The following is a 16,456-nucleotide window of genomic DNA, read 5'->3' as shown; positions in this document are numbered from 1 at the left end:
ATAATGTGCATTCTTCCGGGGGAAAGTGACCCTTTTTATAGGAAAGCGTAAGTTTTTTGAGGAATCAGTATTATTTTCTGTGGGGAACATACTGCTCTTCTATAGGGTTATGGGACATAGTTGCATCCCTTTATAGGGAGTGGAACATCCCGCTTTCTATTTGTAGATTAGGCACCACTTTCTTGAGGATGGAAGCAGAGGTGGTGCATTTTGATGCCAATGTTGGGGGTCGGCCCTTGTTTTCCATAGGTATGGATGTGCGTTCAGGATTTCCTCAAACGAGAGCACTGCTTTCAATGCATAGCCTCATTTTACTTTGAATGGGGGCTAGACAGACACTGCTTTGTATTTTAGGCAGACTGATACATTGATGCAAAGGGAAGTTTAATTACACCAACTGCTCACTTTGAAAGCCTGGCTCCACCATATATTTCTAAAATGACAATTGTTACTAATATAATATCTGAGCCTTATTATTAATGCAAATGTAAAGATTATACACGATGAAGTGGGGATGTGCAGCACTACTATTATAGACACGTGGTACTGGCCACGAAAAATATACCCAATACCCATTGACAAACCTTTCTATTTTGTGCTGCGGCGAGGAGGGGGAAGGGTTATTGTTTCCTGCAGACAGATCCATGAAAACAGACTTCCAGTTTCAATCGATACCCAGTATACAATACAAGTCACCCAAACAAGGGATGGAGAGGCACAGACGCCCCCAGCTGCTTCACTGATAACGGTGAGATTTTAATTCAATAGTCTTTTTCGTGCTGGCAGATTTGAGCAGTTTCACGGTTAAAAAAATACAATTATGAACCCAAGTAGAGTGACATTTTTGCAAAAATACACAAATAAAAGCACCATGGTCGTCCGCTCACCACACAGGACTGAACTAAAATAAAGACAGAAAAACAGCACAGCGTGACACTCAAAAACAAACCACGTGTTACTACCTGCGTTTATGTTACATGTTTTAATCTGCGTGGTTGTGTGCTTTTACTCTAGCAAGCGGCGTTTTGTTGTTAGTGTCTATTGCCTAATCATTTTGTTACATTAATTATTCCGTGGTTTACTGCTTTGTCTTATAACATGAATTAGGTACCTGTTCATTTATCAATATTTACCCTAGAAAGAAAATGCATGGCTCAAACTCTACAATCCCAGACCATTAGAGGTCACGTTAATTAACCACCTGCAGGTAAATTGCAACCACTTCTAAAGACTCGATATCATGTGAAAGACAGACAAAATAATCTTCTACCCACCCACTCTACATAATCATGTGACTCCATCACATACTTCCACTCAACCACAAGCACAACAAATCAGAGCTTCGCGTCTGGGGGTGACCATAGCTTCCAAGAGGTCCAAGACACACGTGACTTCCTCATTCAGGCAGCCCTTGCTTACCACCTCCATTTGGCACGCTGCGAAAAGTGAAACTACAAGTCCCACAATGCAACATTTTCTACAGTACAAAAACCGGTTACCTTGAGATGCCACGCATAAACCGTAGCACAGATATGGTCCACTTTGAAAGCAATGTATTCAGTTTTAAATCATAATAACGCACTCCCCCTGTCCATCTACATCCATGTTCTCCTCACACAAGCACCCCCCTCACCTTGCTCTGCGTCCTCCTCTTGTGCCTCCTGCCGTAGTCGTACTTCTCCTTGATCTCCTCCAGCCGCCGGGTCAGGCGCTCCCGCTCGGTCGGGTCTCGGTACTCGGTGGAGAGCAGCAGGTAGGCCCGCCAGTTGGCCGAGTCGAAGCCCCAGTGGCAGGTGCGGTTCTCCTGGGCCTGGTGCGAGTGCGCCACGAAGCGCTGCGGCGGGAAGAGCAGCCGGCAGTCCAGGCACTGCACGCAGGCGGCCCCGGGGGCCCGGTACAGCTCGGGCACCAGCAGTCCCCGCGCCCGCCCGAAGCACTCGTGGTACACGCGGAAGCTGCGTTCGGTCACTTCCAACTCGAGGCCCGGGGCCGCGACGGCGGGGCCTAGTAGGCCCGGCTTGGACCGGGGGCTCGGGTAGCAGCCCCCGCCCAGCAGGGCCGCGCAGAGGCGCTCGGCGTCCGTGCGGGTGATGAGGCCGCAGGAAGGAGCGGAGAAGGGCAGGATGCCCAGCACCTTGAGGATCTCCAGCTGCTCGGCCGAGCACCGCGAGCAGTAGACGTGCAGCCGGTCGCACACCGCGTTGATCTGCTGAAGCGAAAAGTCCCGCAGCACCGAGTTGAGGATCTGCGGCAGGCACAGGCGCTTCTCGCCGCCCACCGCGAAGCAGGAGATGGGCTCGCCCTCCAGCACCGTCTCGCAGCGCTCCGTCGAGCGGTCCGAGGGCAGGAAGAGGGGCCCGGGGACGGGCAGCAGGCACCCGCCCGGCTGCCCGAGACCCCCTCCGCCGGGCCCCGGAGGCAGCTCGGGCTCCGGCGGCTCTTTGCCCCCGGGTTCCTTCTTGAAGAAGTCCTGGGCCCAGCAGCGGGCGGAGAAGGTAGCCGGTCCCCCCAGGGAACTCATGGAACTGAGGTGGAACTGTTCCAGGGTCTTCTGCAGGCCCGGGTGGGGCTGGAAGCTGGCTCGGCTCACGGCCTCCATGTCAGAAATTAGGGGCTAAAAACAGGCGTTCCCCCCCACCCAAAAAAAATCAACAGCCGCCGCAGGGGGTCCTGATCAACAACAAATAGTTCAGCTCCTCAAGCAAAAAAGTTGTTTGTCCCCGTTTACTGTGTCCTTCTAGACTCAAGTTTTCTCACAACAGCCTGCTGTTCAAGACCAAATAGAAGTACTGTCCAAAACTCTCAAGTGATGTACTTCCCAATGCAAAAATATTGACATCACCCGATGATTTTCTCCAAAATAATCTGTTTTGTACCCAAATAAGGTTTTGAATCCGATTAAAAATCAATAAAAGCGAAGGTGAGTCGATTCCCAAAAATCTAATGTGCCCCCCTGCAACCTGGGGCTCCTGTACACTTAAAAAAACAAAAGGTTTCCAAAACTGAGGTTTTCGTCATAAAAAACAGTGCTCTGGTTCTTAGTTTCATGAAAAGTAAAATCACAGCATAAGTTCCCTTTTGCAAAGAAGTAAAACAAAGTGTTGCAGTCTTTCTGACTCTTGGCTTGTGAAAAAAATAGTCATCTTCCACGGTTCCAAAATGTGATTTTTTTTCTTGCAGGAAACATGTCCCCGTCACAATTTCCTATAACATGCAAGAAAGTATCCTCCTTGTGGGACGTAGATCCTCTTGTTGGGGGGTGAGGAAGAGCTCTTGATCCTTCACTGTACCACTTTTAGAAGATGAAAAAAGGTAGACTTTTACCATCTGGCACAGCGGAAAACATAGTTTTTTTCAAACCACCTCCTCTTTCCAGCAGAGGAAAAGCAGCACTCCCACAATCCAGGGTGAAATCCGAGGTGGAAATGCAGAGGCTTCTTGGCAATTCTATCTTGAAAAGGGAACTCGTGCTAAATGTCACCAGTTCACGCGTTCAGCAGTTTCCAGAGTCCCCTCCCCTAGGTAAACTGTGACAGCAGACATCAGAGTCCGTTCTACAAAAAGCAAAGTGAAAAGCCAGAAGATTACCTGGCCCACTTTTTTTTTCTTCACTTGCACCCCTTTTGCTCCAGTGCCATCCGTTCAGTTTTTCTTGGGGCACCTTTCCGATTCTTCATTTAGAACTACCTCTTTTCCACACACAGCGCACCCTTCTTTGGTAACAACTCTTCTGTTTCGTTTATTCCTATTCTGGCAGTTTTTCTCCCGTGCCAGCCGCCGTCAAGGACAATTCAGTAAAAGCTGCTCTTTCCCTTGAATCCTCTGGCCGATGACTGGAAACTGCTGTCTTGTACTCATTTCCTGTTCAAAAAGGCTGCTCAGTGTGCTGTCCGGCCAAGCCTCACACTTTTCCAACGAGGAGCGGGCTTTGAAGCACAGCAGAGTAAGATACAAATGTGCAATTCCAATAAAAAAATAAGTTGAAGTCCGAGGGGGGTGCCTGCCCCTTTCCTGCCCCCCTTTCAGTCTGCCTAGGTCCTCCTTTGGGGGCGAGGGGTGTTGTTTCCTTCAGTCTGCAGCACTGGGCTGCACAGACAGGCACATCCTCGCAGCTTGACTTTCCAGTTCAGAGTGCCTGGCTGGCTAGAACTGAAAGGCTGTGTCTGCTCTCTCTCCCACCCCTCCCTCGCTCCTCCCTCAACCCACCACCACCCTCCCCCGCCCCTCCAGCCCTGTCTCTCCCCCTCTCCCCTCTCCTGTTTGTTGGTGTCTGCCTCACTCATTGAATCCCAGCCAAGAATGTGACCAACTCCCCAGGCTGGCTCTTCCAGGAACCAGCCCCCACTCCTCACAGCCCTTCACCTCCTCCTTCTGCTGCTGCCTCTGCAAAGCCAGGCAGAAAAAAAGCCCTCAGCTCTGTCTCAGGCAAGGACTGAAAAAAGCTTTTGGTTCACAGAACAGCAAATCATAAAAACGCAGGCAGGAGGGGCACATATACTTTTATATCGTTTTTGCCAGCCCAGTAAACCAGAAAGCTAGGCATACTAATCGGTAGTCTCGATCTATTTGCATCGCAATTTCCAAAGCGCAGTATTTATTGTGTCATGGTTAACTTGAAAATAAAGTATATTATGCAGAAGCGTCTTTAATTGTTTAGCTTTGCAGTATGAGATTCTGCACCCAAAGTAGGAAAATTGACTCTTCACTAAAAAGATTTGGAAGCACGTTAGCCCAGAAATCACGAGACTCTCTTTTTATTTTCTAAACACCATAAGTCAGTATAACATAATGAGTTAGTGAGATGGCTGACTCTCGGTATCATTTTTGTGCGGGTTTCAGCTTTAAAATGGTTTCGTCTTGCAGAATGAAAGTCCCCTAAATACTGATTGCCTCCTGTCTATACAAGTATGCCCAAAAAATCGAACCATTGCCGCCAAAGATTCACTGAAACGTATTGAAATACGAGTAGGCAAAGGTACATACCTCTAACAATTCCAAGCAAGATTGCCACCCCCCTGCCCCCACCCACCCAAGAGCACTAATCAAAATTTGGACATAAACTCTGAGGCAAATTGTAAATTATTAAATCTCAACTGTGCATGGTTTGGTATCGAGCTTGAGTAATTTGCACCCAGTTACATATGTTAAACTTGAGGATGGGTCATCATAACATACTAAACTCATGTCCACACAGCCACCATTTCAAGGTGTGCAACTTCACTTCTTGCACTATTTCCCCATGTGTTTTTCAACCACTGTACCACACAATCGTCACCCAGATTATATTCCAGAAATGGGTGTCAGTCACAGGCGTAAAGTGGGATGAAAAACTGGGGGTCTCTCAATGGGGAGTGACCTATGTAATTAAGGGCGTGACTTAAAAACACAGCAACTAAAAATCAGTGCTTGGCATTGTGAGCCTCGCGACTGGTCTTTTTCTGCTACTGTCATTGCATCCAGATATACAATACAACATGTAACATTACAAGCTTAACCACATCATTGCCCCTGTTTGGACTAATATCATCAATTCCTCCCTTGCCACTGGGTGCGTTCCGGACTCCCTTGAACTCGGTCAAATCGCACCCATTCTGAAAAACCTCACTGCTGACCCTCAACGACCTCAACAATCTCTGCCCTACATCTAACCTCCTACTTCTATCTAAAGCCCTTGCAAAATGTGCATTGCTCCAATTGGACAAACACATTGGTAATTTCAATTTACTTGACTCCCTTCAATCCGGCTTCAGAAAAGGCTGCAGTACAGAAATCGCTATGCTAAACATTGTTGATGACATTCAAGGTTCCTTCAACAACGGTGAGACCTGCCTTCTTATACTCCTTGACCTCTCTGCAGCCTGTGAGACTGTTAACCATTCTTCCTTACTGAATTCGCTTCGGCCTTAATGGTCAGGTCCTCAATTGGTTCGCTTATTTCCTTCAGCATGGATCGTAACAAATCAAAATCAAAGACTGCCTCTCCAATCCTACACCCTTCTCCCTGGACGTCCCCCGGGGCTCTACTCTCTCCCCCTACCTCTTAACCTCTTTATGGAACCCCTTACCCTCCTTTTAAAAAAAGCTGGAATAAATTACAACCTTTATGCCAATGATACTCCACTCGACTACAAGATTAGATCCCACTCAGACATACTTAATCTCAACAACACCTTGCCTGGTTCTTCTCTAACCATCTCAAATTGAACCCTAAAAAACAGAAATGATTCTGTTTTCTCCAAAATACAACCAACTGCCCATCCAAAGTTGGATCTCGGACCTTAATGCCCTCAATTGCTCGCTCTCCGTATCCAATTCAGCAAAATCACTTGGTTTCACTCTTGATAAAAACCTTACGCTCAATGACCATATAAAAAACTCGGCCAAAGGAGCTTGTTTCACTCTCTGACACCTCAAGAAAATCAAACCCTTCATTCCATTAAATGACTTCAAATGGGTTGTCCAATCTCTAGTTCTCACCAAACTTGGCAATGGCAACGCTATCCTCACCGGAACCCCTAAAGTACACTTAGCCCCCCTTAGAGCTGTGCTCCACTTGGCGCCTAGGCTCATTACTGACTGTAAAAGATTTGACCACATCTCTCTGACCCTCAAAGCCCTCAGCTGGCTACCCATTGAAGGAAGATGCCTCTACAAGACTGCATGCATTCCGCACAAAGCTCTTTACCAGCAAACCCCTTCTTTCCTTACAAACAAATTCAACAAAGCAGGGTGCTCCTGACCGATGAGAAGCACCAATTCTCTCCTCCTCGTCCCCCCTCTGTTTAAAAACAAACCCACCCAATCTCGCTCCTTCTCCGGGAACGCCCAGAAAATATGGAACTCACTCTCTAAGGACCTGCACTGTAACTCCTCCTACTTCAGCTTTAAAAAAGACCTTAAATCTCACCTCCTCACCAAATACTTTGGTCCTTAATCTCTCCTTTGAACCTACTCTCTACCTCTCCTTTACTGATTATCCTTCATGCTCCCCCTTGCTCTATCTTCTCCTCTCTCCTCTCCCCCCACATTACACATCTACCCTCCTAACTTCGACCTGTCCCCCATTCTACCCCCTCCCCAGGTCCTCTTTCCATTCCCTCCCATCACTTCCTTCAATCTCTTCTCTGTCATTTCTCTCTTCAACTCCTTAAACTTGTTCTCCTCCGCTTATATTCCTAAACTGTTCATCTTGTGTTACTTCGCCCAGATTTTTGGGCTCCCCACTTTACTCAACTGGTTGAGCTCCATCTGCGTGTTTTTATTTAAAATTGCTTTAGTGTATTCCCTCCTTTCATGTAAATTGCTCTTCCCCGCCCCTCTTTATTTATAACCCAATTGCTATGTTTTAATTGACTGTCCATGTCTTACCCTTATTCCCTTCTCTCATGTACATTTCTTCTCCCTGTCCCTTTTTTATTTTCTAATTCAATTGTGGTGTTGTAATTGATTGTTTATGCTTTGCCCAGAGCAAATGTTTTTATTTCCTGTACTGCGTCTGCTCCTGTAAAGCGCTCTGATAACCACAGGTCTAGCCAGCGCTATATAAAACCTTTCGAATAAATAAATTACACCTACAAGAAGCTAGGACTATTGACTTTGTCAATGTTTTTTAGTTGCATAAGATAAATAAGCAACAACTATTGCTTCTTTGTGTAGAATATTAAAAATGCTTCAGTTTTGAAAGGCTGAGACTGTAAAAGAAATAGAACAGTTCTCTTTGAAGTCACATCAAAGGCAGTGAAGGTGGGTACTGCTGCAGAGTTCAGATTTTATTTTTCTACTAGCAGGCCGTCCCGACGTTGTCCGGGTATTAATTGCTGCCGGCCAGTAGTATATTGTTTGGTAAGATTTCGTTTTGATAGCATTTCTTATCTGTGACAGACCTGTGAAACGCTCTGATTCACAGTGCACTGCTGATGCACTTAAGAGTGCGCGTTCAGTAGTGTGTGAACTCGAGTTTCCCTACTTTATTTTTCCTTGCAATATTATATAGCGCGAACTCGACAACATGGCATGAGCACAATTTACATTACAGAAGAACATATTCATTTGTGATACGCACGGTGAGACAAAGCGATTTGCCTGGAATCACAGGATGTTGAGCTGATGCCGAGATTCGAACGTAGCTCCCCAGCTCTAAAGTTCGCAATTCTAGAACTTGTGGCGGGAGGTGTGTCTAAATGTGTATGTCGGTGCTGGCCATCAATGAGAGAGACCTGTGCATTTTTCAAATCGGTGGTGAAAAAATATGAGTATGTTGCTGGAGATGTGGGCCACCGTGCCACCAATGTACTTACCGGGGGAGGGTAAACACCCATTATTCTGCAACTTTCTTTCCGCATACCATCACTCCGCATACTTTCATTACGAAAGTACCATGACTCAGCAATGCCATTATAACGCATGGCATTACATTTTATATGCTTTTACCACGCATACATTTACAACGAAATTCGTTGTAAATGCATGAATGGTAAAAGCATGTTATTTTTTATGTTTGGTTAAGGTAAGTATGGGTATAGGGGTATATGTTTTGGGGTACTGATATGTTTTGGGGTGTTTGGGTATTTTAAGGGTTCAGATATAGTTATGGGGTACAGGGGTAGTTTTAGGGTTTAGGGATAGGTATTGGTTTTGGGGTAAAGGGGTATTTTTAGGGTTCTGGGCTAGGTTTGTGTTTTGGGGTATAGGGGTATTTTTAGGGTTATGGGGTAGGTTTGGCTTTTGGGGTTCAGGGGTATTAAGGGTTCAGGGCTAGGTTTGAGTTTTGGGATACAGGGGTATTTTTAGGGTTCAGGGCTAGGTTTGGGTTTTGGGGTACAGGGGTATTAGGGTTCAGGGGTAGGTTTGGGTTTTGGGGTACAGGGTTATTTTTATGGTTCAGTGCTAGGTTTGGGTTTTGGGGTACAGGGGTATTTTTAGGGTTCAGGTTTGGGTTTTGGGGTACAGGGGTTTTTGTAGGGTTCAGGGCTAGGTTTGGGTTTTGGGGTACAGGGGTATTTTAGGGTTCCGGGGTAGGTTTGGGTTTTAGGGTACAGGGGTATTTTTAGGGTTCAGGGCTAGATTTGGGGTTTGGGGTACAGGGGTATTTTTAGGGTTCAGGGGTAGGTTTGGGTTTTGAGGTACAGGGGTGTTTATAGGGTTCAGGGCTAGGTTTGGGTTTTGGGGTACAGGGGTATTTTTAGGGTTTTGGGATAGGTTTGGGTTTTGCGGTACAGGGTATATTTATAGGGTTAAGTTGGGTTAGTGTTTAAGGGTGTGTGGAAAATTAGTACGGTTTGGTAAACATTATCTGCGCCATCTTGCCTCTTCCCCTGAGGCCACACTTTTTGTCGTGCGCACCCTCGATCAGAACAACCCTTTTTTTCATGCCACTGACCCCCGGCATAGCCCTCCTCCCTCACAGAGCCCGCACCCTGACCAACCCCCGCTCACACATGCCTTGGGTCATAAACCCCTCTTCAGCGCAGCGTTGCCTCAGAACCCCATCCTGTTCCCAGCACGACACCTCCCTTCATTCCTTTCATGGTCCCAGGCCCTTTTGATGCAAACCCCCTTTTCCTGTGTGCCCGTTTGTCCTCCCCGTTCCCAGGCCGACACCTAGCCCTGCCGATACTGTTTATTGCCCCTCCCCGTACAGTAGAAAGCTTCCCTCCTCAAAGGACCCCCGAATCGATCAAAGCCCCCACCCTAAGAGATCCGATCAAACCCCCACGTTCCATGAATCGGCGGAATGTCCAGCTGCGCGATAATCATCACCTGTTGTGACCGGGGTGGGACTTCTGCTGTATATGTGTGTGGGAACGGGCTTGGAGCGGGGGTTCCGAGAATGTCTTTCCGTACATCAAAGCATTGCCATGAATATGTAATATGTAATAAAGTAATAAACTTGTGTATAAGAGGCCAGGCCTCAGAGATGCGGGTAGAGCACCTCATGACGATACCTGCTGTCTGAATTGTTGTGTTCTCCTCCGGAGAGAATAAACCTTGTTTTTTGCCTTCCCGTCTCCAGCGCCTGCCTCTTCATTGATTAATAATTTGTGGGTCAAAGAGGCGATACCGCCGGGCAAATATCGATTGTCCCTTGACCTTAGATTCAACAATTGGCGCCCAACGTGGGGCCCATCAGCGACTCGTGGATCCAGTGGGAGAGGTCCTGACGACAGAGTGAACGACTGCAACGATCGGGAGAGCTCTTGCCCAATAGACCCTCGTCTGGCAGCCGATCATCCGAACTTCACTGGTTCCGAACAGACCTCTCTCGAGTGATCTACGGTCCTGACTGGGAACCATCAGGAGTGCTGCGAGGAATACAAAGACAAGAGGACGATCGGGTGCTGGATTCGGAAGACAAGAAACTGTCCATACGGTCCGGGTAAGGTCGTGTAGACACGACGAATCACAAAATAATTGTTGATTGTTCAGAAAATACTAGTATTACTCTTTGTTGACTCATTTGGAGATTCACTGTCTGCACACGGAGAAACAGTAGGCTCTTTCCCTTTTGCAAACAGTGAAGGATAGGAAACGCAGCCGTCGTGCCTATTTTTCTCCCCCACTGGTTTTATTATTTATTTGACGGCTTATTCTCGGGAGACTCCCTCTCCCACACTGATTAACTGTTTTTGGCCCCGAACTACTGTTCGCGGATTGTTCTCTGGAGATTCTCTGTCTGCAAACAGGAAATAACAGATTCCTCTTTACGGATAGTGAAAGGGTAGAGGACGCAGACTTTTACGTGCCTACTTATTCTCCCCACTGGTTTTATTTTATTTTTATTGGTTGTTTTTGTTATTGGTTCATGAGGTATTCACTGCCTGCAAACAACGTAGAATAGAAATATTCTGTCTAGTCTTTGCGCGCAGTGAGAAGATAGGCAGTGCTGACTTTTTGTCCCTCGTCGTGAGCTGTCATGTCTGTCTTCTCCCCACTGGTCGATAGCTGGTTCAGCCCGGACCGTTTATTAGAGGTGGATCATCTAGCTCCGCTGGAAGGCACCCCTAATAAAGACATGTTCGTAAACTATGGATTAGTTACCATAGCATATAGTAAACTGTGGCACAGGTATACCAAAGAAAGCCAAGAGAAACAGTGGCCACTGATAGGATCCTTCGACCTCGATAAAATAGAAACGTTAGAAATAGCCCTGCGTGATAATAAGACAACGCCCGTTATGCTTGACTGCCTCGGTATGAGGCGCAAAGAAGCAATGCAACAAAAGAATTGAGACGAGGACAGAGCAGGTAAAGGAACATATCGACAGGACGACCTCAGAACACAACGTCCTGAAAGTAATCCCCCGACACTACGCACAGGACGGCCAGACTTAGGGCAAAACCAATGTGCTTTTTGTAGATATGCCGGCCACTGGAAAGCCCAATGCCCGACTCTACTGAGCGTGAATAGGAGCAGAGGACCGACAGGAATAACAGGCCGGCAGAAAGGGAAAAGGCGCGAGACAAAGATGAATCAGACTGACTTGAACAGGCCAGATAGAACCACCACGTTTGATTATGCCCGATGGCACAGATTTCGCCAAGCCAATTTCAGCGACATGTTCGAGTCCTCATAGATCCAAAAGTTTAGGGTATTTCGAGGTAAGGGTTACACAAGTATCCTTCGCCGATAGGACTAGGGATATTGCCTATGTCTGAAGACCTACTACCTCCTTTTCTTCCGCGTCCTTATAGGCATACAACTGAAGCCTGCTCCATTGCTCCAACAAAAAGTATGCGCAGCATATAAAATGAGATAATTATGGCCAATAACTGTATTATGTTTGTCTTGGGTCTTTTTATATAATATTTGTACTGTCTCCCCGTCTGAGTTTGTGTGTACGTAATGCATGAATCTGCGTCATCCCTCTGCCTGTGTTACCTTGGTACTTAAACTTTTGTTAACAGAAGCTTTAGTATGGAACAACCTGGAAAGAAAGGAGTGAGAAAACGAAATCCATAGGCCACTTATGAACTTGAACTTTTATTTAACATAACGAACAAGAAACAAATAACAATATGTAATAATAACACTTAATAATGCCCTAACAACAGAAAACGTTTGAAACAAGAACGGTAAAACTAGAAAATGAAAGTCAACAGAACATTCGCCCCCCCATTCTGGAACCTTCCAAAGTAGGGCAGGGTTACGGTTACGCCCAGCCGGCGGCAACCCATATAAGGCGGGCCCTGCTGCCAACAACCGGTCAGGAAATCATAACATAGAGTGGAGCCGGAGGAGAGGCAGGGGCCAGCGGAGTCCGGCCGCAGCGGCCCTGGATAGCTGCAGGTAGTCCCGCCACATGTCTTCCCGGTCCGGCCACCAATGGCCAGGGACCGGGGCCAACTGGATCCGGCTGCAGCCGATGAGCCAAAGAACCCGTTCATGGGGCCAGAGCAAGGGGCGTCCGGCCGACATCCGCCGGAAGCCCGGTCCAGAGAAGGACAGGACACTTCTTTCTTTTCCCCTCCGTAATGGCCGCAGCAGCACGCCCGGCGCCACTTCTGTCATGAACAATGGCCGCGACAACTCTGGGCGGCGGGATGTCTTGTACATACCTCCAGTCCTGGTCGGGCTGGGAGGGAGAGGCGACGCGGACGAGCCTCTCCCACCTCCACGGATAGGAGGTTTCCCAGCCCCCGGCCCAGCGCCGAACTCCTCCAGCCAGGCGGTGGTGCCAATACCTGCGTAGCACCGAACATACCATGGTGGCGCCCCGATACTTGCGCAGCACCGAACATGCAACGGTGCCGATACTTGCGCAGCACCGAACATGCAACGGTGCCGATACTTGCACAGCACCGAACATGCACCGCAGGTGGCCATACTTCCGCAACACTGGACATGGGTTAATTCCAAAAGGTCTCCTCCACTCTTGCAGACTCGACGAAGGGCGGCCGCTGCAGGCCTCAAAACGGCGTCTGGGCCCCCTGGATGGCGGGTCTCGGCCGCTAGAGTAACTGTGAACAGCAACGTAACTCGGGCGCTTGCCCACCGGAGCACGAGCCCCCACCTCCGACAGCACCCCCACAGCCTTGAAGATTCTACAAACGTCCCAGGAGCCCTCGGCCCCTGCAGGCTTCCGGTAAGGGACAACTGCCTCGATCGCTAACAAAACAAGCATGACATTGCCACTCTTTCTGTTAGCATGAATTCTCGAACTGCCGAAAAGGACTCTGGTCCAACTGCCGGTTGTAGGAAACATTTTTTTCTGATGCTACTTCCGGACTAACCCGGCCCCGCCCAAAATGGCGCCGGTGACAATAGGAACTTACGAACGCCACGTGGTGTCTTCTTTTTGCTAATAAAGAAAAACTTGATTTTCTGAGACATGTACCTGACCCTTTGTACGCTTAACGAGAAAGAAAGAGAATTCACTCGACGAACATATAAAGGGACTCCGTTAAAAAAAATGTTGATTACAAATGTACGATGTATTATATTTTTTTATAGCTGATGTATAACCTCGCTCATGACGCACATACACGGTATGCATATAGGAAATCTGATTGCGACTAGTCTGACGGTGCTTCTAAACTATGAAATAAATGCCCCCCGATCCCCCGACCAATTTATAGACGTTTTTAGTTTCCTACGAATGAATAAATAAACCTTTCTAATGTTTTCTAATGCTGCAAATTAACCCCCTACTGTACGCACTTTAGCCATTACCGTGTCCAGCCAGGTACGACTGCACCTTCATAGATCTACATGCTGAATGATTTTGCAAAATAAAGGTTTCTCAAACTATGAACGGATATTGCATGCTTTATTTAAAATATGGGATCGGCGGGAGAGTTCTTTTCTGTGCACCCTACTCTGCTCTCTCTTTAAGGTTAATAGAAGATGGTTGCCCAGCCCCGGATGGAGGATCGAATCTGAGACACGACACTCTGCCGTCAAATATGCGACTGACTCAGGGACTCGCGCCTGGAGAAAGACCTCGACTTCTGGGGATGGGTAAAAGCGAAATGGTGTAAAAGATGGAATATAAAGGTTGGGTAAAATGAAACGATGTAAAATGATAACATATTATAAAGATACGACACTCAAAGATACTAGGGAACAGAGTTGACCGAAGAGCTGATAAACCTTAGAACATCACAACGTTGAAAGAGGTTTAAGGACCCCAATAGCTAAATACACCTACCAACTGGAAACCTCGCACTAAGTGCTTCTGATTCTTTAACGTTTCCCTACTCACAGCCTATGAATCGCACTGCCCCCATTCCCCCCTTGGCTCCAGAAACCAAAAACCCCAGGGATTCTATCCCGAGGGGATAAGACGAGTATGAGGTAAGTAAAGGACTTTCGTACCCGTGCTTTTGATATGCTCGAATGTTGTCCCCCTCCCCTCCCCTCTTTTTTCCCCTCTACAGGCCACACCGGAATCGCGACCAAAGTATGGTGAAGATCTGAAGCCTCGCCCTGTCTGATATACGAAGCGGACTAACACTGCCTGGTGGCACCTAAACACACCCACAAACTGCTCTCTTTTTACCAAAAGAGCCAATAGAGTTTATGACATGATAAAAGCGATCACCCTTGATCCATGTTGCGTGAATGGACACCTGTCACGTATGTCTGAAACTATGAGATGACGTTTGTGTATGACTGACGCGTTGACTTAACTGATTAACGGACCGAGAATGCAAGAAATGCGACACACTGGTGCCCTTTTTTTTTCCTCGATGCATGTCCCCTGTACCCGGCCTAATGCTCGTCCATCCCAAACTGCGTGCTTTCAAAATTCTAACACAGACCCGTAATGCCTTATGTTGCGTAATGCGCTGAATAGCCTGTCTTAATGCACGGCCACTCCCCATGTCGCACGTGTACTATTTAGCCTGTTGTTGCACATCTCTCTCTCTCTCTCTCTCTCTCTCTCTCTCTCTCTCTCTCTCTCTCTCTCTCTCTCTCTCTCTCTCTCTCTCTCTCTCTCGCTCTTCCGAACGACTAAGCACCTAAATTGGCAAACCGCCACCCCTAGTGCCCCACCAATTGGCCCCAAATACCACGAGTATTTGCTCAAAATTTGTCCTAAGAAAAAAAATCACCCTGACGCCGTGTCACTACCTCTCCTTTCTGCTAAATTGATGAAACCGAGATTTGGCCAAGAGGGAAAGGACAGGTAAGACGACTGAGGTTCCCTAATCTGACCCGAAATAAGGAAACTACATGTCAGCGGCTCCTGTGTTATAAAAAGATGCCTCAGATAACGCGACCTTCCCCGTCCCGAATTGTCGCAATACCCAAACAGTAAAGGTGATCGAAACATCCCCATCTTCCCAGAACACCCCCAGTTTCGTATCAACTGCCCCCGACGGGAGATTTAAACTGCCCCTCACCCCCGGTTGTAAGAGATGGGTCGATTTACGCCCTTACCACAGGCTTTTCTATGTCCCTAGTTGTTTTCCACAAGACCCCGGTTTTTTAATTAAGTAGTCAGGTTGTAGGAGGCTATGTAGGAACTAGGACGATGTTTGCAAAATTAAGATTAGACCAAAGTGAAGAAATCGTTGCAATGAACCCTGTTGAAAGTAAAATGTTTAGCTGAAAGGCAGGATGCATTAATAGAATGAAAAATGTTTAGCCTATGTTCATCTCTCAGAAAGATACCTATCAGACCATGGTGATAGCACATTGCGTTTTTCGATATATAGCCCAGGAGAACGGTATAGCTTTGTAAGGCTCGTACTAGGAAGGTGGGTCTCCGTCAGAAGAGCTGACGTAACTGTAATGCAATAAAAGGCACCAGATCACGTACCATGACCAGGCAGAAAACACCATTGCGTTCTCATTTACCTGGAGCTGGGAGAGAAATAGACTTATGTGATTACCTTCCTCTGCCAATTCTCTAAAGACTGTCTTTTCAAACTCATTTAAGGGTACGACTGTCGGAGGAAAGAAGGACCGGATGTGGGAGCACGTGGCCTGACTACAGACTATGGAACATCTGCAACATTGGCCAGGCGAGACCGCGACAGTAAGGAGCTGCAGGACGAGGCACTGTTTTCGACAAGATAAGAGGAAAGGGCTGACCTGATGCCCCTGCTCGATGTCTAATGTATGCCGAAAAGTCCCCGCTCTCAAAACTCGGTCATGAGCCCGCCTATCTGAAGTTTTTCCGTCCCCCTAGTCTGTTCCCGATCTGGCCCTGCTCCATCCCCCTTTTTCTCCGACCTACCCTAAAGGACTGCTCACACGCACATTTCTTCCATCTGAACCTTTTTGACAATCAACTCAAAGGACACAGGGCGAAAAGGACCTTTTTGACCAGAAACGCGAGGAAAAGGTTGTGCCCTACAACGCGGGACCTCGAATAGAGCTGGACCCTTAGCCCCACCGCCGGTGCTCCACAGCGCCAACAAAAAACGACAAAGAATGCTGAGAACTCATTAACTTCGAACATTGACTCCCTCAATCATCGTTTCTGCTACGTCTCATTTCTCTCCCAGCC

At 47.5% G+C, this 16,456-nt stretch overlaps 1 protein-coding gene across 2 annotated transcripts in view; it reads right to left on the bottom strand.

Moving 5' to 3' along the window:
- Positions 1 to 4,151, bottom strand: part of SKI (SKI proto-oncogene) — a 141,866-nt gene extending 137,715 nt beyond the window's left edge. Inside the window, exon 1 of one of the 2 annotated variants that reach the window (XM_078642463.1) lies at positions 1,634 to 4,151. In XM_078642463.1, coding sequence (XP_078498589.1) covers positions 1,634 to 2,599 — 966 coding nt within the window. In that variant the 5' untranslated portion in view covers positions 2,600 to 4,151. The remainder of the gene's footprint in view (positions 1 to 1,633) is intronic. The other variant, XM_078642462.1, reaches the window with a different exon arrangement.
- Positions 4,152 to 16,456: the final 12,305 nt, after the last annotated feature.

This window comes from Lissotriton helveticus, chromosome 5_1, assembly GCF_964261635.1.
Source record: "Lissotriton helveticus chromosome 5_1, aLisHel1.1, whole genome shotgun sequence".
Lineage (NCBI taxonomy): Eukaryota > Metazoa > Chordata > Amphibia > Caudata > Salamandridae > Lissotriton > Lissotriton helveticus.
The sequence above is the reverse complement of the archived record's forward strand: the minus strand, read 5'-3'. Positions and strand labels throughout refer to the sequence as shown.